Here is a 25,320-nt window from a genome sequence, read left to right as displayed (position 1 = left end):
GAAAATTGTACAGTGAAGGTTTATGAAACAAAGAGTGGTTGTCTAACTTCTTAAAATCTTTTATAATCATCTAGGCAGGGCTATATTTTAATGAAAGAGACAAGAATTTTCACGATACAATCTTTGAACACCAGTTCATCTGGCAAAAGGAGTTCATCATACTTCTGACTTTTGTGACATTTTTACTGTATTACACATGTTGGTATTATGTCTACTTGTTTTCAATTCATGGTAGTAATAAGAAAAAAAAAATACTGCATTATGCAGGTTCATAATTTAAAAATATACAGGACATGAAGGAAATGAGGATGAGAAGATATGCTATTTCCTTACTCTCTCATACATCATACTGTTTCTTATCCCTTGTACCTAGATTCTCCGCATTTGTTTCATTGGGTAATCCCTTCAGAAATGATAATGCTTTAACAAAACAAAATTTTAAGATGATGTGATGAAAGTATCCGGTAGAGTCTGCACCTTTTTTTTCTGTAATTAATTGAAAATTCACTTCATAGAAATAAGGTTTCAATACTTTTCTACTGTAACTCTGTCTTAAAGATTTCTGCCTCCCATGTAAATACTGTACACAACTTGGTCAGCTTCATGTGTCCAATATTGTCACCTTAATAAATACAGTGCAGAAATATCATGGCATTTTAAGTTGTCAAGGATGTGAAAGGACAAACTGAAACTAGTTTATTAGTTTACTGTTTTTATTTTTTTTACTTTCAGTTTCTTCTTTTTATCTGGATTTGGTCGTATCCGTTTTATTTCATGCAATCTGTACTCCACACCAAAGTCATTGATTCCTGACTGATTCTCTGATTTATTCTTCCTTTTCAAATTCATTCTATCCAAGGATGAAAAATTTACTGAAATTCCTTTCAAACTTTGCAGAGAAGTGATATTTTCTTCTGTGGATCCAATGGAAATAAATTCATCTGTTGTTTGCTTACGTCCTTGTGGTACAAACACCCTTTCCTTAGTACTAGTTCTGTACCTATAAAAGGCTGTAAATGATTTATCATCTTCTACAGTTTTATTTTCAGCTTCAGGTTTTGCTAAAGCTTCGACATTTTCTAATTCTTCCGATAGTTGTGTTGTTTCTACAGAAACTGGTGAGTCAGCCTGTAATTCAGTAGGTGACTTACTGAAAGAAAGGGCATGGAAGACCTCTAAGATACACTGATGCATAGCTGCAAAGGCATTTTCCTCATTGCTACTGACAACCTGCAACAAAACAGAGCAAAAATCATCGTACACTAGGAAAAACGGCATTACTCAATATACTATCACATGAAAAAAATAAGATTTACAAAATATAAAAAGGCAAATAAAATTTAATTATTGATGTTGAATAAATGAATGAAAATGCCCATACTTATCAACAGTGTAAATGTTGACTGGCTCAATGTGAATATTTGAACTTAATTGCAACACAAGAACTCTTTCTAACAAATGGAAATATGGGTGGAAGGATGACAGAAGACAACGCATAAAGTGCTGACAATGCAAAACTCAATCTTTTATTTATATAACTCATCCTTTTCCTTATTACGATAGCACGCTGGAAAGTAATGCTTCTGAATTTTTTGTGCGAAAACTCTTAAAGCTTTTTGAGTAAAGCAAACTTTATCAACATTCTACATCTTTATTCGTCATGCCTACATATATTTTATTTTTCAACAAAGTCACCCTGGAGCCATACACATATTTCCCAACAGGAGACCAGCTTGTTGATACAGTCACTGTAGAACATCTGACAGTCAATGTAACCACAATCTCACCCCTACTTGCACCGTTCCATCACTATCAAAGTAAAGCCTTTATTAAAAAAAAAGTTGTTGGTTTGTATCATGTCAGAGGCCATTTTAAAAGTTCCTGAATACCTTGCAAAAGAAATTCAGTGCCTGAAGGACACAAGAAAATCAATATCTATGCAGAAGATGGCTTGTGACTATTTCTACACACCATGTCGAACTGTTTCATTGGACAATGTATCTACCATATTTAAACAAATAACAGCTTCTCATTGTCACTGCAGAACCCTTTTTATAAGAGACCTACCAAACATCTTTCATCTGGATTATTTTTTGGTCCCTCTCTCCTGCATCTGCACAAGGTCACTGTGGTTATGAACGGATTTGGATTGTTTAGTTATAAAGAGTGGCCGGATGCCTTTCCGGTTACCCCCCCCCCCCCCCCCCCCCCCCGATGTATCTGAATCACGACAGCTGGAGCAAAAATGAAACTGAAGCACTGTTCCTGAGAAATGATACTTGCCTGTAATCCAAAAATGTTGCTGAAGCCTAAATCAGAAGTGAATATTTTTAAAGTCTTGTGCAAATGAACATATTAGTTCTATACACTATTCCTGCTAACTAATACTGTCTGACACTTATTTCGACAGTCCACATGCTCAATACAACCTTAATAATACCATGACTGCACTTCTCAAGCACTCACTCCATTTAAAGCCTACATTTAAAGGTTTTCTAAAAGTCTCTGGAGCACTGTAACACGGCAGTTAACTTTCAGTAGTTGTGTTTTATTTATGTAGGTAGACCTCTAGTGCAGGGTTACACTAGCCATGCAGTGACATGGAATTCCTTGCCTCTTTCGGAAGTGGTATCACATACCACAGATCCAAAATTGTGTGAAAGGTACAAAGGTTATTTTCAATATCACAGACTGGTGAACAGTGCTTTACTACCACAATTCTGTTGGAGGTGGTATAGCCTTGACTCTTTCTGCCATTTGAAAGACATAACAAATCACAGAGAAACATTATAGTAGTGATTGAAGCATGAGCATTTTGTTTTATATTTTGGCACTTAACCACACATGTATATACCATAAGACACTCTTATAAATAAATATAGGGTGTCTCATCAAGCAATACTGAATTTTTTTGCTCCAGTAAAGGTTCATTTCACCTCCCATCTGCAGAGTTATCTTCAGCACTGTCAAAATTTGAGATATCCTCTGCATTAACCCCCACATTCTTGCAAGAGCTGCATGATCAATGTGAGTTGAGGGAATCAACCTATGAAACTTTCTTACTCTCCTCGGTATGGTAGTGGGCACCATCTCTCACCAGACTGTTGGAAGTATTTGCTTATGTACTGCACTCAAAATTTTACAATGCCATCAAATTGTCTAAATTATAGACATGAACTTAGAAGTCCATCAAAGGGTGCACTATTTTCTAAGCTTAGCATAAACTCTAGGGCAGACTGTGTTGGCATCCAAACAGATCACCACAATGACTTAGTTCTCCAAATTCTAGCCATTGTCTACTTACTGTCTAAAATCTTGCCATGGGAGTGTGTGTGGTTGTATGCGTGAATCAGGACTAGAAAAAGAGCAAGCACTTGAAAGCTATTGTGAGTACTATTTTCAGTTTCATGTTTCTATGCTCCATACATCAGTCCGCTTTAATGAGTGGTTGCCTCTCCTGTATTTTACGTATTGTTGCATCAAGGAATTTCCATTGTTATACTGTCTAAATTGTGTTGTCAGCACATGCCTCACTGGGTTTGCCCTACTTATCATCAATTGGAATCACCTTAAATGGGGATTGTTTCCCTCTAAAATGGTGTCATATCGGTGATTAATTGATTCTAAGTACAGTAATTTACCATTTCCACTGAACATCTCCTGCAAGAGTATAAGGAGATAATTGGTAGTGGAGGACCTTCTCATTGTGCTTCAACACATCACTTCACATCTGTCAGAGCGGCATGTATCTTATACATCAAGACCCTATGAATATCTGGGCCTATAGGACAGAAGTGTTAGAAATCCACATTGTTTTATCAGCACTGATATTTTTTTTAAAAACAAGAAATGGAAGAGAGAAGTGAAAAATAATTTCTTTTGAGTCTCACTACCAGTGGTTCATTCAGATGTAGATAAAACGTGAAAATAAAATTTAACTGCAGCAGGTGAAGTTAAACATATAAAGTGATTGACAAAGACAGTTGGCCATTAATTACGAAGTCACTGCACCTCTAGCTATCTCTCAAGCTGTCAACCCCAGTACAGACCAGGATCATTTAATATACAAATATCAAAAGCATAAAGGCTTTTTGTTTAAAAATCCTTAATTTTGTTTAAATGTTTCTTCTTATTTGGAGAATACAACAACCAAACTACAAAGATACACAATGCTTATTTTACTTTCTCTATAATCTTGAAAGACTCAATTACTTGTGTCATTTCAATGCTGAAGACTGCATTTTATAAAGAGCATTTTTGCACTGCACTTGCACATGCGGTTTGAGTGTTAGGAACAACAATCCCAGTATGTGCTGAGAAAGGAAGGAAAGTTGGAGTAAAGCTTCACATTCGGACCAACAACATTAGAGATGGAACACTTCCTATTCTGTACAAGGCTGGCAAAGAAAATGGTCTGTGAGGGCTGTATTCAAAATATTTACCATGGTAATTACCTGAAGTTATTTAGGAAAATCACATAGCTGCATTTAATGAATAAATTCGTAAACTTGTTTCTTGTTGCTGGCTACGTATTTCTCCTTGGAAACAGGACTGAGAACACTGTTCATGGAAGTTGAAAAAATCAAACATGTAGTATCAGCTTCGCTTATGCCTTCCAGTTTAATAACCAACCTTTACATCAGGCAGAATCTTAAGACAGTTAAGATTTTCGGGGGGTAATCTTTTGTTTAAACCAGTTTCCCAAGAGGTAAGTCTATATAGCAAAGAAAAAAATGAAGATCTGACACATGACCGTGACCTCGGGAGGAGGAGGAGGAGGAGGAGGAGGAGGAGGAGGAGGAGGAGGAGATCATTTTGTACAATTAGAGGGACTCCAGATCCATATTGAGTAAATAAGGTCCATGATATTTTTATATCTATATTCCACAAGCCATCCCGTGGTGTGTGGAGATGGGTATTTTTTGTACAACTGCCACTTCCCTCTCCCCCCTTTTTCGGTTCCACTTGTGAATGGTTCATGGGAAGAGAGAAGTAACATCGCTCTGTAGCCACATACTTATGGCAACATGTGGAGATTGGCACCAATCATAACAACAAGAAGATTGAGCAGTTTATATCGTACAATTAAAATACCTATATGTTAGTTGGCTGATATTTAGTTTCTTCTGGTGTAATAGCTGTGTGACACGATGATCACACCAATGCCAGTAATTCCTGGAGCTGACACACAATGAGAATCTCTGGTGCCTCTATGGTTTCATCCTCAGAGTCAGAAGGCTAGAACAGTTACCAGTTTCTTCCCTTTAACGAAGCAATGCAGGCTGTTGAGTATTTTAATGTTTAGTACAGGGATTACCATAAAATAATTTCTTATTACAAATTTTAGTGTGCACTTTATCCCGTTAACTCCTCATGTATGCAGAATAAGGATTTCTTTTGAAAGTTTCCTCCTACCATTTTCCAACAGATTCTGAACTCCAAGACATTCTGTTCATCTGTACTATGCCTATTCTACTTCGAGTTTTAGATACAGAATTTAAAGGCTTCAATTCTGGACCCAAGAGCAGCTAAAGAAACAGCCAACATGTACAAAGTCTAACATGAGTTAGCCCAATACAACAGGGCACAAAAGGAGCTCCAGAGGTTTAATACTATTGGTTATTTCCCTCAATAGCCATCCACCAAACACACATGCACAGTCAAAGGCGTCTTTATCAGATGTTTCTCCCATACTCTCACCACCGGTGAGTGAAAACCATAACACAACACCCACCAACAGTTGCTAAAGCACTTATACAGAGCTTATATTAATAGAGAACTGGTGATATTGACAACCAGCCAGCTTCTGAAACAGATTTACTGAACCTCAATGAAGCAAAAATGCCTGAATGCCCACAGGTGATCATTTAACACCAATCTGGAAGCAGAGCTATCTTATGGAAAGTAACAGATATGCAATAATTCCTCTCAGTATCTTAAATTTAAATGTTTTCTACAGCTCAGCTACTGTTTTTCTGCGGTAATTTGTATGGAACATTGCTTGGCTACTTACAACCCTAAGGAATTTGCTGCAAACCAGTAATCAACAAAATCAGATCAAGTGTCTCTTTGTAGTAAAATTTAATTATGAAACTGGTGACGATAATATGAAAGATTAATAAATTACAGCAGTTAAATTAGCAATCAATATAAAGCTTTCATTTTTCTTATGCTCTACCTTCACTCCAAGACATATGCATGGAAATCCAAATGCTCTGCTTGTCCTATTTCTCAGGCCTGACACAACAATGCATGGAATATTGTGAACTGCACACAAAGTTCCTATATGTGATACCATAAACTGTGGATCAACATCCTTCTCAAGTAGCACAGATAGAATGTGCCCACCCTCAACAGCACGTGCAACCTCATTCACACCCAGACACAAATATTTCCTGCAAAGAAAAGTAAAAGATGTCATACAATTGTCATAATGAATTATTGCATTTATTGCTTATTTAAGACTTTTGCCTCCCCTTCCTTTGCCATTAAGAAGTTACAGTTGGTTGTCAATTATTACAGTCAGTGAAAGTTGATTAATATGAAAACTCTTTCCCAACATAGAATTAATTTACTTGTTGTACAGGATATCATATTAAAAGACTCAGAACCCAATGCATATACCAAAGTGCTGTCACATATAAAGTGTTTGGGATAGTCAAAAAGATGAGTATTGCTCTGTGCAAATTGCAAGAGTTAAACATAAATTACAGAAAGGGCATAGAAGCAGAAACTGGAGAAATTAACACAGCAATACTTAATCTGGGAGATAACAAAAGATAATTTTAATAAATTCAGCTTACAGTTTAAAAAATGTTGGTTACTTGCATTTTCCATGGACAACAGGTGTTGTGGAAAGTTCATGGTATCTACCATTCTTGGTCCAGCTGTTAAATTCTCAGCCAGCTAAAAACATTGATTCTCCCTATTTAATTGCTCTCATAACTGTGACCTGAAACCCTCAGCTTGATTTTTCATTCAACTGCTAGCCAGCACCCTCTCTTGTCTCGTTGTTGTTGTTGTTATCTTCAGTCCAGAAACTGGTTTGATGCAGCTCTCCATGCAACTCTATCCTGTGCAAGCTTCTTCATGTCCCAGTACTTACTGCAGCCTACATCCTTCTGAATCTGTTTAGTGTATTCATCTCTTGGTCTCCCTCTACAATTTTTACCCTCCGCGCTGCCCTCCAATACTAAATTGCTGATCCCTTGATGACTCAGAATATGTCCTACCAACCGATCCCTTCTTCTAGTCAAGTTGTGCCACAAATTTCTCTTCTCACCAATTCTATTCAATACCTCCTCATTAGTTATGTGATCTACCAATCTAACCTTCAGCATTCTTCTGTAGCACCACATTTTGAAAGCTTCTATTCTCTTTCTGTCTAAACTATTTATCGTCCACGTTTCACTTCCATACAAGACTACACTCCATACAAATACTTTCAGAAACGACTTCCTGACAAATCTATACTCGATGTTAACAAATTTCTCTTCTTCAGAAACGCTTTCCTTGCCACTGCCAGTCTACATTTTATATCCTCTCTACTTCAACCATCATCAGTTATTTTGCTCCCCAAGTGGAAAAACTCCTTTACAACTTTAAGTGTCTCATTTCCTAATCTAATTTGCTCAGCATCACCTGACTTAATTTGACTACATTCCATTATCCTCATTTTGCCTTTGTTGATGTTCATCTTATATCCTCCTTTCAAGACATTGTCCATTCTGTTCAGCTGCTCTTCCAGGTCCTTTGCTGTCTCAGACAGAATTACAATGTCATCGGCGAACCTCAAAGTTTTAATTTCTTCTCCATGGATTTTAATTCCTACTCCAAATTTTCTCTTTTGTTTCCTTTTCTGCTTGCTCAATATACAAGTTGAATAACATCGGGGATAGGCTACACCCTGTCTCACTCCCTTCCCAACCACTGCTTCCCTTTCATGCCCCTCGACTCGTAACTGCCATCTGCTGGTTTCTGTACAAATTGTAAATAGACTTTCGCTCCCTGTATTTTACCCCTGCCACCTTCAGAATTTGAAACAGAGTATTCCAGTTAACATTGTTGAAAGCTTTCTCTAAGTCTACAAATGCTAGAAATGTAGGTTTGCCTTTCCTTAATCTATTTTCTAAGATAAGTTGTAGGGTCAGTATTGCCTCTCTTGACTTAACTGGCAACAGTTCACTTCTTTTCTTTATATTACTGGACTTCCAATCTATCTAAAAATACTTCATATTCTATGGAAAGGACTGTCTGGTGGTAAAAGAAAAAAAAAAGGGATGAATATACTGAAGATGTGTTCCTTAATTTGTGGAAGTCAATTAATACAGTTTTTCACTGGAATATAATGAATAAACACGCACACCATTTCTGGCCATCTTCGTGACTGCAATACAAACTTACTAGCAAACACGACATCAGCGTGTCATTGTCAACAACATGAAATGCTACAGCATTAAGGAAGCTTCTGTTGTGCCTTGTAGAAGTGCTAACGATTACTAATATTTTCATCGGCCATTGTAAAGTTGCCCTGGTCGATTTTTTTTGTCTTCCAGTCTGCCCTAGTAATTCGCAACAAACTCCTCTCCAGTGCACATAGGAAGTCCACTTCTCACTGCCTCGAATCCGAACTAGTAATTAATAGTAGACACGATTTAGTCTCTCAAAAGCACTCCAGCACTTTTAATGACCTGCTTATCCCTTTTGCGCTCCATTTACTCAAATACTCAGCTGACAAATTGTAACTCACTACCTTGTTTTCCAACTTCACTGGCAATTTGTACTATTTTATTTTCAGCACATTAGTTATTAAACAAGTCTGAGTCGCAATAAAAGACAGACATATTTTAAAAGTGAAGAAGAGTACTGGCCTACCTCTTCACATTATACTAAGAAGAGGTGAACATTGCTTTGGATGGATAAGCTGGCCAAAGATTCAGTTACTTCAGAAGTGAATTAAGAAATGAAGTCACAACACTCAGCAATGAGTAAAATGACTAATGGTGGTGGTGATGATAATGATCTGATGTGTCTTATGGATACCAACAACTGCACAGTATAAATGTTCTTATAGAACACTGAAATTTTACTTCATTAATCCCCATTACGATGTAATTAAAATGTCCTCCTCTCCCAAAGTTCACCATTCCGAATTGATGTAAATGCTTTCTGTATTTTTCATTGTGATGAACTATGCTACTGTGTTTATAGTAGTACTGAAATCTGTATTATGCAGTATCTTTTGTGTGGTGAATACAGAGAGAAGAGAGGATGGATAGTGTGCTGAGGTTTGAGCTAAAAATAAATTCAAATGTAGTAATTAAACTTATAGAGGCAAACATTAAAAGTTATACACACTGCAACTGCTGAGATTCGAACTCTGAAGCTTTGGTAATCAGAAGAAGATTCAGATATGACTTAAACAATCTATTCTGCTTTTGAGTCTTTGGAGAAGCTGAAAACATTACCTTCTCTTAATCCTGCAGTGTTGCCACACCACAAATGATATATTATGCACATTTTGAGAAACAAAACTCTTTTTTTATTTTTTTTATTTATTTATTTTTTTTAAGAAAAGAATATCACACTTCATGATGAACCTCGTAGGATAATTTTTACTGCTACTATGCAACTATGGACTACACGGAAATCTATATAAATAAAAATGTGAATGTTCCTTTGTTCAAAATTGTGTATATCCAAAAGTTCTTCATGGATTGCTTTGAAATTTTGACACAACATTGCATTCAAATACTCAAGTGTTTTAATATATACATAATAAAGGGGAAACATCACAAAAACTTAAATTTTGTATTGTTCACAATCATTAATCTCCGAAAGTTCTTGAACAATTGTTTGAAATTTTTACAAAATGTTGAATTCTAAAATCAGTGTGGTTTTAGGCAGCTAGTTCTTTAGTACATGTGTATCTTTAATACATGCAACATATAAATATGTAAATCATTCCCAAAAATCTGAAATGGACCTTTCCAAATTTCTTCAAAATTTTAAACATTACTGTAATAAATGTTTGGATGATATAGACTATACACTTTTATTTATATATTTGCAAATAGTGAAATGTTAGCAAACAGAGAAGTTGTATTTACGGCGCATTGGTTTATGAGTAGAATACTACTACAGAATGTGGATTTGCAATAACATTAAATAAGGCTCAAGGTCAGAGAGAGGTGGAAGAGGAGATGGACTGAGAGGTGGGAAGAGAAGGAGACAGACACACAGAGGGGGCAGGAGGAGATGAATAGAGAGGGGGAGGAGAAGACAGACAGAGGAGAGAGGTAGGGAGGAGGAGATGGACAGAGAGAGGGTGGGGAGGAGGTGACGGGCAGAGATAGGGGGAAGAAGGAGAAAGATGGACAAAGAGAGGAGGAGGGCGGGATGGACAAAGACTGGGGAGAGAAGGAGATTACGGCGTATTTCCAATTCCTGTGCATATCCTGTGCTATTCAAGCAGACTAAACCACAGCAAAGTGTGGCCAGGTACAGCTATTGTTTCAGTATTTATGATGATTGCTCTATCATAGAAACAGTATACATGCAATGAAAAATAGTGCTAAATTAGTCAAATGAGATGAATCTTGATCAAAACACAGAATGTCAATATATATAATAAATGTAATGTGGTTTGCCACGCATGCCATTATAACTTCACAACCCACCCCTAAAACCCCTTGGGGTTAACATGATATGGTAGCCCTCCAGTCCCCACCAATGAAGGTTTTGGTTTGGGTCTGGATTGGATTCAAAGATACTGGTGCAAAAGAGAGCATCACACCAGTGGATTTATTATGGAAAGTCAGTGGAGCAGCTGGGAGCTGAGTGTTGATGTGGCCAGGCCTGGGCAGAATGTTCCTGAATTTACCAAACAGAATGTTGAAGTGTGGCAGTAGTGTTTATGCTGATACGCGTGTCTGAAGTGGCTGCCAGCACATTATTTTGGGTCATTTTCAGCTAATAAGAAATAACACAAACAAATCAGGAGACCACAATTTTCTAAGAAAAATTTATGTCCAAAATTTTTTTTTTTTATTATTTTGAGACCTTCCCAATTAAGACCTTACAGCAGTTTCATATTATCATATAGATAACATCACTATAGTGTATTGGATTCAATTCTTTCCTGTTTTTTGTATTTAGAAAGTTTATCAGCTGCTATTCCATAGCCACTAAGTTTCTTAAAAATCTTTTTGGTATATTATACAGTACATATTATGATATTGAGTAACAGACACACGTCTCCAGTTCAGTGTGTGTGCTTAAGTTTATCCATCTTCATGCTCTATCAACCAAACCTAAGGAGACAACTTGTTACAAGTGCTTCAGGAATGAAGATATGTAAACAGCAAGTTGATCACTTGAAATTCGCATTTAATTTTGGCAAAAATATCTACGAGATTTGGATCTGGATTTCCATTGGCGCTGGCTGTAATTATGCTGCTGTTTATTTTACAAAAATCGATTTTTATGAACACACATTTTGACTCTGTATTTAGCATCTGTAACTGACAGCAATGAGAAACAGTCTAGTGGGTTTTACACACAAGCAAATGCGTAGCAAGGTTAAAATTTATGTATGAAATTATCTGAATATATCTGGTTTCCAAGTATATTTAAGAGGCAACATACAATTTCAATGAAGTAAGTTACACAAACACTTTGTAATGTATGTTACCTCAGTCCTTTCTCTTTGAGCACTCTTTGCCTTTTATTTTTTTCTGTTTTTCTCTTGGGATTATCACATTTACTGGTTTTGACATCAGATGTTATTTGTTCTTCACTTTCATTAATTGTGCTGAAAAATGAATGCAACAGAAGGTGTCAATTTATTTCAATAGACAAGACTTTGGCTTTGACCAGTGATGTCATTAACTAGTATTGCAAATATAAAATAACAGAAAATTCAGGATGGAAAAATGACAGTATTACGAAAAGGGTACACTGCTACATACCGTATAAAGATGTTGAGTCAAATACGGAAACAACAAAAGGAGTGCTATTATACAACTGAGCTTTTGGCCAAAAGGCCATCTTCTAAAGTAGAACACACACACACACACACACACACACACACACACACACACACACACACACACACACACACAGACCACTGTCTCTGGTCACTGAGCCTGGTCTCAATGGCCAGTTATCATTGAGATAATGTGTGTGTGTTTTTCCCCCCCTACGTTAGAAGACCTGTTGCCCCCATCTGCAACTCACCCTCGATTTTATATGGTGAGTAGCAATTCCCCTTTTCACAGTACTGCAACTGTGTTGTATCTTTTGTTTTTTAACTATCAAAGTATTGAGACACCACTGGGAGTGTGGGAGATGTTCTTGTTATTAACATCTTCGAACGCTTAAGAAAATAAAAATTGTTTCCCTGCTTTTCCATAATTTTCTGCAACTTAGATGCAACAATTTGACAAACATTATTTTGGTTTACAGATGAGGCATTCACTCCATTTACTTCAGTATTTGAGTACATAGGTAAGATAGCTCTTGTTGAATGTTAATTTCTTTCTATACGCTGTAAAATAAAAGTGAAAGACTGTGACCAAGTTATTTTGTGGAATACATTTTGTAGGTTACAGTATCATGTTAAGCAAGTGGTCTCTGATTGTGAAAGTTACAAGATGGTATATAAGCTGCAGGTCAACATAACATGGTCTAGTAAGCTATGTGGAGCATGCTGAATCCAAGAACATGCTGAATCCAAGATCACGCTGAGCCTAAGTACTTGAACATACTTGAATCAGTAGCAAACTTAGACATTATAGCAGACACCTGAGAGAAACTACAGTGATAAACATTGTTAAACACAGGAACAGCTGACAGAAAAAATGTACACCTCAACTGAGAACTCCTCCTGGAAATCACTGTAAGGCTCACTGTGAAACCAATGTGCTACACAACACACTTCTGACACTGTTAATGTGGGAGCAATCTTGGTAGGTGAGAATTTAATCAGTGTTAACTGCACAACAAAAGTAATTAGACAAACAAGCAAACAAAAATCAGGAGTCAAATACTGAAACTACTGCAAATAACGAAAGTGAAAATGTTATGTTCAGTGAAGTGCTTCAAAACCTTTGATCAAGCAAAAAGTAGGGACTCTGGAAAGTGTACTTCCATCATTGACAAGTAATTTTCCTATGGAAAATAGTGATCAAGATTATGACGACGACAACAAAAATGTGGCTACAGTGACTTCCACCGCTAGTGCAAATCGCATGTGTAACAGTGAAACAAAATCCATGATAGAAAATATACCAAATACAGACATCAACAAGCAGACTGAAGAAAATTCTCCAAAAAGCATAAATAGACTACCACAAAGTAAACAACAAGCGGGTGAACAGAAGACAGTTAACTGCAGCTAAAAACAAATGAAATTGTTAAAACTACAGATACACCTAAAGGAATTAAACCATTGTACAATACTGAGCTACAAAATGAAAAAGTTGGTGAATAGTATCCTCAGAAATCAACCATGCAAACATTTGGGGAAAAAAATAAAAAACAATTTCAGTCATAGTAGATACTGATAAAAAAATTCCCAAATGGCGAAATGAGCCAAGTTCCATCTTAGTAAACTATGAAGTGCAAAATGAGTATGCCATGTCACAGTATTACATTTGAAAAGCTAGAAATAAAGCAAATGATTTAACAGCTTTGACCTGTTGTTGACTTTATCTTAATTTGACAATAATATATAGCTCAAGTACATTGTTACATAATTTTTACTCCCAAGAACATTCAGTGCTCTACTGTGTATCTGCTATAAGTGACAATGATGAAACTGATGGATCAACCGTAGATGAAACAGAAACTGTAAGTCTACTTGTTAAAATTATAAATTTGAGGGTCCACAAGAATGTTTCAAATCATTTTATGGAAAATGGAAATGTCGTGTGGCTAGGGCCTCCCGTCGGGTAGACCGTTCGCCTGGTGCAGGTCTTTCGATTTGACGCCACTTCGGCGACCTGCGCGTCGATGGGGATGAAATGATGATGATTAGGATAACACAACACCCAGTCCCTGAGCGGAGAAAATTTCCGACCCAGCCGGGAATCGAACCCGGGCCCTTAGGATTGACAGTCTGTCACGCTGACCACTCAGCTACCGGGGCGGACATTTTATGGTTATGTTCTCACTTTGAAAAATATACAGTTGACCTCCTACAAACTTTACAGTAAACTGAATGGGGAATGGGAAAAGTCACTTCAGACATCATTAATTACTTGTCCATCCAATTAAGAGAATTGGATTGGACACGCTGTGTTCATCCAAAACCAATACTCGAAGTGTTATAAAGACGTGACAAACTGCAGAAGATTCTTTTGCAAACAAGGTCAAAGGAACAGATTTCTCTTCATCCTTGCCGAAAAATCAGACACCAATTCAGAGCATATCCACATAATCCACTATTGCAACAGACGAAATGGATGGTGCAGGTGTTTAATACATCAAATGGACAAGCCTTGATCTTTTAATACATTGTCTATTAAATTTGGTTGGTTGTTGGAGCTTGAAGATGGACCTGGTGTAGGTTCGTTTTCTTGGCGAGGATGCTTTGTCGTGCTCCCCTACAAGGGGCAGGTCATGAACATTCATGCAGAAAAAGAACTGAAAGTACTGTAAAAATGCTCCAGATTTGCACTGTGTGTAGTGCCTCAGTACCACCATACTTTAAAAAAAATAGTGAGGCCAGATTTGTTCTGTGTACATGGAGATTAGCTACCTGAACTGAAATCTGGAAATGGTGAAAAAGTGGTTTCAAGAAACTACTGTGTGTGGTGTGGGTGGGCGGGCATGTGTTTAACAGACAATTCAGTGCCCAGTAAACAGCATGCATGTTTCGGTTTATCATTTTCCAAATGACAATTTTAAAAATGGAATGCCTCAGTTACAATTAGTGAAGCTGTTTAAAGCAAAAATGCTGAGTGACCTAAAATTACACCCTTCATACTCTCAAGATAAATTCTTTTCTAGCGATAGAACAGCAATTACCTAGTTTGCAACTCAATGCTGTACTTTTAATTTTGTTATAATGTCCACTTACTGTTTTGATTGTTATTGTCGAGTAATGTAATCTACATGCAATCCACCCAGTCTTAACTGGTCACTGAAATAACACGTGTATACTTGTTTGGAGTTTCTGTCATCCAAACACCATGTCCTCATAGCTATATTAATCTTGTCATAATGGTTTACAATGGATGCACTGTTGCTATTCAAACCTCTGAGACACTGAAGCCCATGTGTTGCCTGCTCGGCAAAACAATGACCACGAGATTCTTCACCTTTCCCTTTACTTTTTAGCTGCTCCTTTTTTCAACTCAAAGTTTCATTTGAGTAACTCACTCAGCCCCTTTATCCAAAGAAATTAATTTTGAAACCATAAACTGATTTTCACAGCACGTGAGCAGAACTTGGGAAATATGGAAGCGTCCGATCCCACCCGTCTGCTTTGGCCCATGACGTCACAAATATGGCGGAAACGACCATAAACCACGATTCCAATATGGCGCATATAAAGTCGTTACGTACACATTAGGAGGACGAAAATACATTGAAAAACAAACACACACACACTTTCGACAAAAAGCCTAATGACACTAATGGGACAAGGGCGGGAAAAGGGGTGTTTTTGAGTGGGGGGGGGGGGGGGCTAACTAAATATAAACAAATTTAGACACCCACCCCCATACAAATCCACACAAAAAGACGAAAAAAAAACGACATCACAAAACTCCCCAAATACCACTAAACACAATATCATCTGGAATCGGACACTTCCCTTGACCTATGTAGCTCAACAGCAGCTCCCAATCCCATAAATTAGGATCGAACACTTCCCTTGACCTGCGCACTGTTAATTTTATCCGTCATATCCATTCCTGAACAAAAACAACAACTGATTAATTTTACTAAAATTACCACACGATGTACAGTGAACAACACTAAATTAACCTTCACACAAAATCGTTAACTCACTGAAACAAATTCCACTACAAACACAGCAGACACTAACAATTCTGCATAATGAGCAAAAGAAAACTGAGCCCATTATACCACACAAACGAAAACCCTGAACATACCACCAGAGAGCACAACAAACCACAACACGATGACATCTAGAAACACACCACACTCACAAACCAAACTCCACGCCGTCATGACGTCACACACGACAACATCGTTATGTCACGGGTCAAAGCCGACGCGTGGGATTGGACACTTCTGTCAACCCAGAACTTGCACACAACACTTCATTTCCAGTGTGTCAAAAGTGTAAGACATGAACTTTGCTTCATCACTCTTCAGTTCTTAGGTAAATGGTGTCTCAATACAGTTGGACGTAAGAAACATTCACTATGGCAAAAAGTATAGACAGGTGTAAAACCAAAAGGGAAACTTATGCTGCAATAAGATTCTGTAAAGATGTAGAAAAATGGGAACACTATAGATTATACTGTAAAATTTTGGAGAAACTAAAAGGAAATCAAAAGCCCTTCATTATGAGAAGAAAATAGATAATTCTAATAATAAAATAAAAACAATTTGGAGTATTGTAAAAAAAAAAAAAAGAAACAGGAAGAGATACAACAAGCAAAGAAGATGTAAATAAAATCAGATATGAAGGTACCCTAGTAACTAACCCCAAAATGGTGGCTGAGATTTTTAATAAACACTTCCTATCAGTAACTCAACAGATTGGTTGCAAGCCCAATGTTGATGAAGCTGTAACTCTTTGTCAAGCAGTATATTCAAACACAATTTCAGAAATGCACCTTAATTCTGTCACTGTAGAAGAAATTCAAAAAATCATCATGTCTCTAAAAAGTACGAACTCTGCAGGGGTTGATAATATATCTAGTAATTTGCAGAAATATTCTTGTGCATGGATAAGGGACATTCTCTGTCATATTTTCAATGCTTCCCTTCAGAAAGGTGTTGTTCCCAGTAGACATAAGTATGCCATTGTGAAGCCCCTGTACAAAAATGGCGATAAAGCTGAACTAACTAACTATCGACCTATCTCTTTGCTGACAGCTTTCTCCAAAATTCTAGAAAAGCTAAAACGTGTAAGAATTACTCATCATCTCATGAAGAATGGAGTTCTCAGCAAGAGCCAATTTGGCTTTCAAAAGGGCTGTTCAACAGAAGACGCAGTCTACGCATTTGCAAATGAAGTCCTAGAAACCCTTAATGAAACAATGCTAGCACTTGGTGTCTTCTGTGATTTATCTAAAGCGTTTGACTGTGTTCATCACCAGATTCTCTTGCAAAAAGCAAAATTAGTAGGAATAAGTGGTGTTGCAGGCAACTGGCTACAGTTGTACCTCCAAGACAGAAAACAAAAAGTTGTCTTGAATAGTAGAGTATGTGACACTTCCTCAGATTCTGAATTGAGTTCCATTACATGTGGAGTGCCTCAGGGCTCAATTCTTGGGCCACTATTATTCCTGATTTTTATGAACGATCTACCATCATGTACAAGCCTGCCGTGTAAATTTACATTATTTGCTGATGATACCACAATTTTTATGAGCAGTAGAACAGACAACAATCTTGAGGAATTCATTAATCACATACTCTCAGATGTTGTTAATTGGTTCAAGGTGAATGATCTCTCACTAAATTCCAGTAAGACCAGCTTTATTCAATTCTGTACAAAAACAGAAAAAGAGAGAGAGAGAGACAAGTGTGACACGTGGTAATCAACCTATAGTAAGAATGGAAACAACAAAATTTCTTGGAGTGCACATTGACAAGAAAATGAACTGGTCTTCACATATTATTGATCTCTGTAAGAGGCTTAGCTCTGCTACCTATGCTTTACGGGTTGTCACTACATGTGTTGAACCTAACACTGCAAAACTGGCATACTATGGCTATTTTCATTCTCTCATTGAGTACGGAATTGTTTTTTTGGAGCAACCAGCCATTAGCAAGGAAAGTGTTCATTGCACAGAAGCGAGCTTTAAGAATTATATGTGGATTGCGCCCAAGAGACTCGTGTAGAAATAGTTTTCATAAACTTAAAATATACACAACTACATGCCAATATATTTTTTCTCTCATGTGTTTTGTTTGTAAAAATAGAGAGATATTTCAACCAAACAGTAATTATCATGAGGATAACACACGGAGGAAGAATAACATACACAGCGAGCTCAGAAATTTGAGCTTGGCACAAAAGGGTGTCCATTACACTGGAGCAAAACTCTTCAATGCTCTTCCTCCCGAAATAAAGACAGAGATTCATAACAAGAGAAAGTTTAAGAAAGCAATAAAAATATTTCTGCTAGAAAAAGCTTTTTACAGTCTAGATGAATTTTTAACTAAATAAACTGTAATATTTTAATATTATATAATACAAGTTGGCATAATGCCACTAAGAATGTTATTTAACCTGCTCTGTATCTGTGCGTGCTCTGTATCTGTTTTCTGTAGTGTTTTAATGATTCTAAGAAAATATGTATTTTCTTTTTCTGTATTGCTGCCCAAAGAATTTACTGTATAAATTTTTATATAATTACGTACTCAAATTTCTGTATATGCTATAAGATTGTATTTGTAAAAAACTGACTTCTTCCACGTCCTTGTGTATCCAACACAGATGGACCTATGGAACACGAAACACATCAAATCAAATCATATGCACATACCTTTCCAGAGTTTTGAAAATGTTTTCAGCAACAGCTTCATCGGCCACCAAACTGAAAAATGAAAATACCACTTACTTGTACCTAAATCACATACACCGTAAAACTCAGAACTGTTTTATATAACAAATTAGCAAGAAACACTTTTCATTAAAGGGCAGGTCTAGGTATCTTTGTGGCATATACATGAAATAAGAAAGGAAAATCTAAAAGTGAACACAAAGTTCACTTAGACTTGGCCTCCTCGAGTGACAACATTTACTCTTACTGACTAGCAGTTTGTCAAGAAGCACGAATTTTTACTCCATACTGATCACTTTTCAATGAAATATGATTCATCATTGCAGTACAATATAGGATGGATACAAAAAATACAATAATTTTTGTTACTATAACAGACTAAGAGACCTTTGGAGAGAAGAGAACCACTTGTATGAATATCAAGAGCTCAGATGGCAACCCAGTTCTAAGCAAAGAAGGGAAAGCAGAAAGGTGGAAGGAGTATATAGAGGGTTTACACAAGGGCGATGTACTTGAAGACAATATTATGGAAATGGAAGAGGATGTAGATGAAGATGAAATGGGAGATACGATACTGCGTGAAGAGTTTGACAGAGCACTGAAAGACCTGAGTCGAAACAAGGCCCCGGAAGTAGACAACATTCCATTAGAACTACTGATGGCCTTGGGAGAGCCAGTCATGACAAAACCCTACCATCTGGTGAGCAAGTTGTATGAGACAGGCGAAATACCCACAGACTTCAAGAAGAATATAATAATTCAAATCCCAAAGAAAGCAGGTGTTGACAGATGTGAAAATTACCGAACTATCAGTTTAATAAGTCACAGCTGCAAAATACTAACGCGAATTCTTTACAGACGAATGGAAAAACTGGTAGAAGCGGACCTCGGGGAAGATCAGTTTGGATTCCGTAGAAATGTTGGAACACGTGAGGCAATACTAACCTTACGACTTATCTTAGAAGAAAGATTAAGAAAAGGCAAACCTACGTTTCTAGCATTTGTAGACTTAGAGAAAGCTTTTGACAACGTTAACTGGAATACTCTCTTTCAAATTCTGAAGTTGACAGGGGTAAAATACAGGGAGCGAAAGGCTATTTACAATTTGTACAGAAACCAGATGGCAGTTATAAGAGTCGAGGGGCATGAAAGGGAAGCAGTGGTTGGGAAAGGAGTGAGACAGAGTTGTAGTCTCTCCCCGATGTTATTCAATCTGTATATTGGGCAAGCAGTAAAGGAAACAAAAGAAAAATTCGGAGTAGGTATTAAAATTCATGGAGAAGAAGTAAAAACTTTGAGGTTTGCCGATGACATTGTAATTCTGTCAGAGACAGCAAAGGACTTGGAAGAGCAGTTGAACGGAATGGACAGTGTCTTGAAAGGAGGATATAAGATGAACATCAACAAAAGCAAAACGAGGATAATGGAATGTAGTCAAATTAAATCGGGTGATGCTGAGGGGATTAGATTAGGAAATGAGACACTTAAAGTAGTAAAGGAGTTTTGCTATTTAGGGAGTAAAATAATTGATGATGGTCGAAGTAGAGAGGATATAAAATGTAGACTGGCAATGGCAAGGAAATCGTTTCTGAAGAAGAGAAATTTGTTAACATCGAGTATAGATTTAAGCGTCAGGAAGTCGTTTCTGAAAGTATTTGTATGGAGTGTAGCCATGTATGGAAGTGAAACATGGACGATAACCAGTTTGGACAAGACGAGAATAGAAGCTTTCGAAATGTGGTGCTACAGAAGAATGCTGAAGATAAGGTGGGTAGATCACGTAACTAATGAAGAGGTATTGAATAGTATTGGGGAGAAGAGAAGTTTGTGGCACAACTTGACTAGAAGAAGGGATCGGTTGGTAGGACATGTTTTGAGGCATTAAGGGATCACAAATTTAGCATTGGAGGGCAGCGTGGAGGGTAAAAATCGTAGAGGGAGTCCAAGAGATGAATACACTAAGCAGATTCAGAAGGATGTAGGTTGCAGTAGGCACTGGGAGATGAAGAAGCTTGCACAGGATAGAGTAGCATGGAGAGCTGCATCAAACCAGTCTCAGGGCTGAAGACCACAACAACAACAGACTACAGTATAAACCCTGTGCAATAATCACTGCATAATTATAAAAAAACATAAACACATAACTATACAAAAGAAACAGCAACTAATAATACAATAAAGTATAAAAAATTTGTTAAATGCTAATATCCTCCTCGTGCATCTCAAAGAATTCTTTAATGTGATAAACTGGCTAATCTGCTAGCCACTTAATTAAAAGAAATGATCCATAGACCAACATACACTGGTAACTGGTTGAAAATTTTGATTAGGTTCACTTTGTGAGAATTTACAGTTCCTCCCCTGGTGTAACTAAACCAAGAGGTCTTCAATTCTCACATCAGAAATCAAACATTTGACCCTAACAATACAAAGCATATTTAATAACGCTCACTACCAAGAGGGCGGCGGCACACTTTATGACGAACACAAAAAAAGTTCGAAAAATTAAAACTTTTGTTGACTTTGATTAACAACATATTTTTTTAAAGAGGTACTGATGTGTACGTAGGGTACAATACTGAATATCACATTAACCTCGTTGTGAAAATTCGCATTCAGAATTTGGTAGCTTTCATTACAACAAATATTTTTTAAGAATTTTAAATGTAGCCAAATATACCAGTACGCGACTGAATGACAATCTATGCAAAATGTGGACATAAAGTACACTCCCACCCCCATTGACATAGTTAGAATTAATACGCATCACTTAACCTTGACTACAGAACTGTCAACATTCGCCTGTCCACATGTGAGTCAATTGGTTGAAGTAAACAAGTGCCTACATTCTGTTTACCTGTATATTGTAACCTTAACGTACAGGTATTGTTTAGAAGTTATACACGACGCTGTGCTATCCCTCTATTTAAAACATAAAAAAGTTATACTTTACGAACACATGGCAGTAATTACTTCGCAAATATCTTGGGTTTCACCAACACATTACGGAGGCACTTCTCACGTGGTTTCTTCTTTCCTGCTAATGTGCGCTTCTGTTGATTTTTTGTTAAAACTGGAGTCTCCATCGAAATGCGGGAGAAAGTCTACTGCTAACTGAATACTTAACATAACCCAACTTTTTTACAGCAGTCAACACAATTTGACATTCGCGCTTCGAAACTTCAAAATTAATTCAAGCAAAGGTCTTCCTATACTACTATCATGAAGAACTCACTTGTCATGGATGACACAACTTAAGCACATCGATCATTGCGTTAGAGATAACTAATCAACACAGTCTAAACTGAGCAATTCGTGCACTTCAATTTACAAATTAGATACAAAATAATTTGAGAAAATTTTCGAAGATAGTTCATACAATATGAGTAGCGGGGATCTGAATATTTTGCTCGTTCATGTATTTCATAGCCGTCAAAGCTACGGACGGAACACTGTCAAACAATGGACAGAACATTGTGAAATAAATTAGACGTGTTTGATACTTTAACCCCGTCACATAATAATTTTGGCAATGTAGGCTTTATCATTTATAAATATTCGTAACTGTTTAACATAAAATGTGACTATTTTCCTAGCTGAACAGGAAGGGATGATTAGAGCCCTTAAAGCTGAACTGGATAGTGCTAAGGAGGAACTGATGAGCTTAAGGGGCAGAAAGGGCGAAGACAAGTGGGGAGGGATAGCAAGGAACAGTAGCCGCAGAAAGAGAACAGTATCTGAGAGTTCATCATTGGCATTGGCACAAACAACAGGTTTGCCTTGCTACCTCAGTTAACTAAGGAAGAGGCTCAGGCAGATGTAAGTGTAGTTAATACTCCACAGACTTCCATCAAGACACTAAATGTCTCAAAAATAAGTAGAAAGTTGGAGAAAAGTTCTGTTGTTAGGTAGTAGCCATGGAAGAGGTATGGGCCAGGTCTTGCAGGAAAAATTAGGTAACAGGCACCAGGTCACAAATTTTTTCAAGCCCAGTGCATGTCTTAGCCAAGTGATAGAGGATGTAGAATCATTGTTTAAGGGTTTTACAAAACAGGATAATATTGTGATAGCAGATGGTGCAGGAAATCGTGCTGATAGGGATCATGGCTACAGTATTAAATGAGACCTGGTAATAATAGCAGCTGCAGCAAACAATACAAATGTTGGCTTGGTTCCTCCTTTCATGTAGTATGATATGCCCCAACGGAGCAGCTCTGTGAGGAGGGTCAATATAGAGTTTGATCAACTGCTGCGAGTGACTACTTTGTCAGGCATAGGTTTGGTTCCTGTTGATGAGAGAGAGTAAATTGGCTGTGGTGATAGCAAAATCTTTGTGGGGGGGGGGGGGGAGAGAGCACTGAAACTCATCAGAGTACCTCTTTTTTACGCTGTGTCCAACAATTCAACATTGATTGAAATTAAGCTTAATGAGAAGGTCATGCAGGCTGGTACTAGAGATGTTAAAATATCGCAAGAGCCTCATAAAAGTACAGTGAAAAATAATGATAGTATATTGCATCAGAATATCAAGGGATTAAAAGGCAAAGTAGATGAGCTTCCTGTTTGTTTAAAAGATTTAGAAACTGAGGGGGGAATAGATATACTATGCCTGTGAGAACATAATTTAGTCACAAATGTTGAAAAGGTAAATGTAAGTGGATACAAGCTTTCAGCACATGTGAGCAGAGAAGCTATGGAGAGAGGAGGAGTTGCCATATATGTTAAAATTTATCATAGTGTGAAAATGTAGAAACAAAGAATTTTCTGTGGAGCAACATACAGAAGCATATGCCTGTGAGTTTAAACTAAATAATGGTACTTTTATAATTGCAGCTATGTATAGGTTCCCATTGGGAAATGAAATGTTGCTTTCTGAATAGTTAATAGAATATGCTCCAAACATTTAATTACTCCTAAAAGATATTAAAAACAGAGTTTCTCTTGTAAATAAATCTGTCAAGTAAGGATTTAATAAATGGGATATACTTTTTCACTGTACCAACAAAGAATGTTCCATAGCAATGTTTATATATAGAAAATTTATGCTCTGTAAAGCAAGTTGAAAGCAGTCACCGTAATTTGTTTTGGACTATAATGTAAATGTGGCTCTCGTATCTGTAACACTTGATTAAATAATTATGTTAATTTAATTATAATAGCCATGTCTGAAACAAGAAACCTATTTTCCTCTTCCATTACTATCACCTTTCAATTGATTATGTTGTATTTTAGAACCTTTTCAGGGTGCAGTGAAGCAGAGTTGCCAACAAATTGTTGGGTGCACAGCTGAACGCTACTAGTACTAAATTTGGCATTTACTTTATCAAACTCTTATTTCAGCATGCCTGAGATCTCTTTTACCAATCTTTTCTACCAGTATCTGGGCAATATAATTAAGCAATCTGCATAATTTTGAGATCAGTCACTGACCTCTTAACAATGCTGTTGCTCAATGTTCTCGTCAGCCTGAGGGGAATCAGATCCTGGATGGCGGAATGTAATTTCATTATTAACAAGATAAAATTTTCTATGCACTATTAAACTATTTCAGGAGCTTTGCCACCAGCAGAAGGAATAAAGAGTTTTATAATACCATATTATTTCTTAAAAAATATCAGTAATATAACAGAAAGTTTCAGCTATTTCTGGATAACTTGGATTCTTTGTTGCACTAGCTGTCAGGCAAAGGGAAGCATTGTTTGTGTGGCCTTCAATATCGATTTTCTGAAAGAGTCTGATAGAAAGTATGACCCTGAAATATTACTTGGTTCTTTCAATTTGACACCAGTTATTTTCCCACTCAGGTAGTACAGGAAAGCAGCACACCGATAGATAATGTTTTTAAATACCAGGTAAATTTAATCAAATAAAAACTTTTTTTCTTTCTGATCATAATGCACCGCTACAGTCGCAGGTTCGAATCCTGCCTCGGGCATGGATGTGTCTGATGCCCTTAGGTTACTTAGGTTTAAGTCTTTCTAAGTTCTAGGGGACTGATGACCTCAGATGTTAAGTCCCATAGTGCTCCGAGCCATTTGAACCACTGAAATAGTGAATTCAATTAATGATTCATCGATGGCCCATTTTAAGGAAAACTTGCAACAGTTAGACTGGGATGAGCTGTAGAAGAAACCTGATGCTAATTTAAAATTTAACGTATTTCATGATTCCTTTGTGAGTATATTTGAAAACAGTTGCCCTAAGAGAACTGTGAAACATTTTTGTAAGAAACAATCTAAAAACGCCATAGCTTACTAATGGATTGCCATAGCTTACTAATGGATTAAAAAATACCTTGTAAACAGAAAAGGGAAATACATCTTATAGCTAGAGGGAGTAATGATCCAGAAACAGTCAAACATTGTAAAAACGACAGCACTGTATTACTAAATTTATTGAAAAGTCCAGAAGTTTGTGCATTATGTCTAAGGTTAACACCTCTGATAATAAAATTAAAACAATTTGGAATACTGTTAAAAGGGAAACAGGACAACCAAGAGCACAGGGAGATTGTGTTTCTATCAAACTCAATGAAAACTTTGTTAACAAAATGTCAGAAGTAAGAAATATTTTTAATAAACAATTTTTAAATGTTTTAGAGAAAATG

The 25,320-nt window shown here is 36.9% G+C and overlaps 1 protein-coding gene across 1 annotated transcript; it reads right to left on the bottom strand.

The window, feature by feature from the left end:
* Positions 1–89: 89 nt before the first annotated feature.
* LOC124776858 lies at positions 90–21,946 on the bottom strand. The gene is made up of 5 exons (XM_047252033.1): positions 21,687–21,946; positions 18,696–18,746; positions 11,693–11,812; positions 6,179–6,395; positions 90–1,230 (listed from the first exon to the last, which is right to left on the bottom strand). The coding sequence occupies exons 1-5, from the start codon at positions 21,797–21,799 to the stop codon at positions 700–702; spliced, it is 1,032 nt and encodes a 343-aa protein (XP_047107989.1). The 5' UTR covers positions 21,800–21,946; the 3' UTR covers positions 90–699.
* Between the last annotated feature and the right edge of the window lie 3,374 nt (positions 21,947–25,320).

This window comes from Schistocerca piceifrons, chromosome 2 (assembly GCF_021461385.2).
Source record: "Schistocerca piceifrons isolate TAMUIC-IGC-003096 chromosome 2, iqSchPice1.1, whole genome shotgun sequence".
Taxonomy (NCBI): domain Eukaryota; kingdom Metazoa; phylum Arthropoda; class Insecta; order Orthoptera; family Acrididae; genus Schistocerca; species Schistocerca piceifrons.
This window is presented reverse-complemented; position numbering and strand designations above follow the sequence as displayed.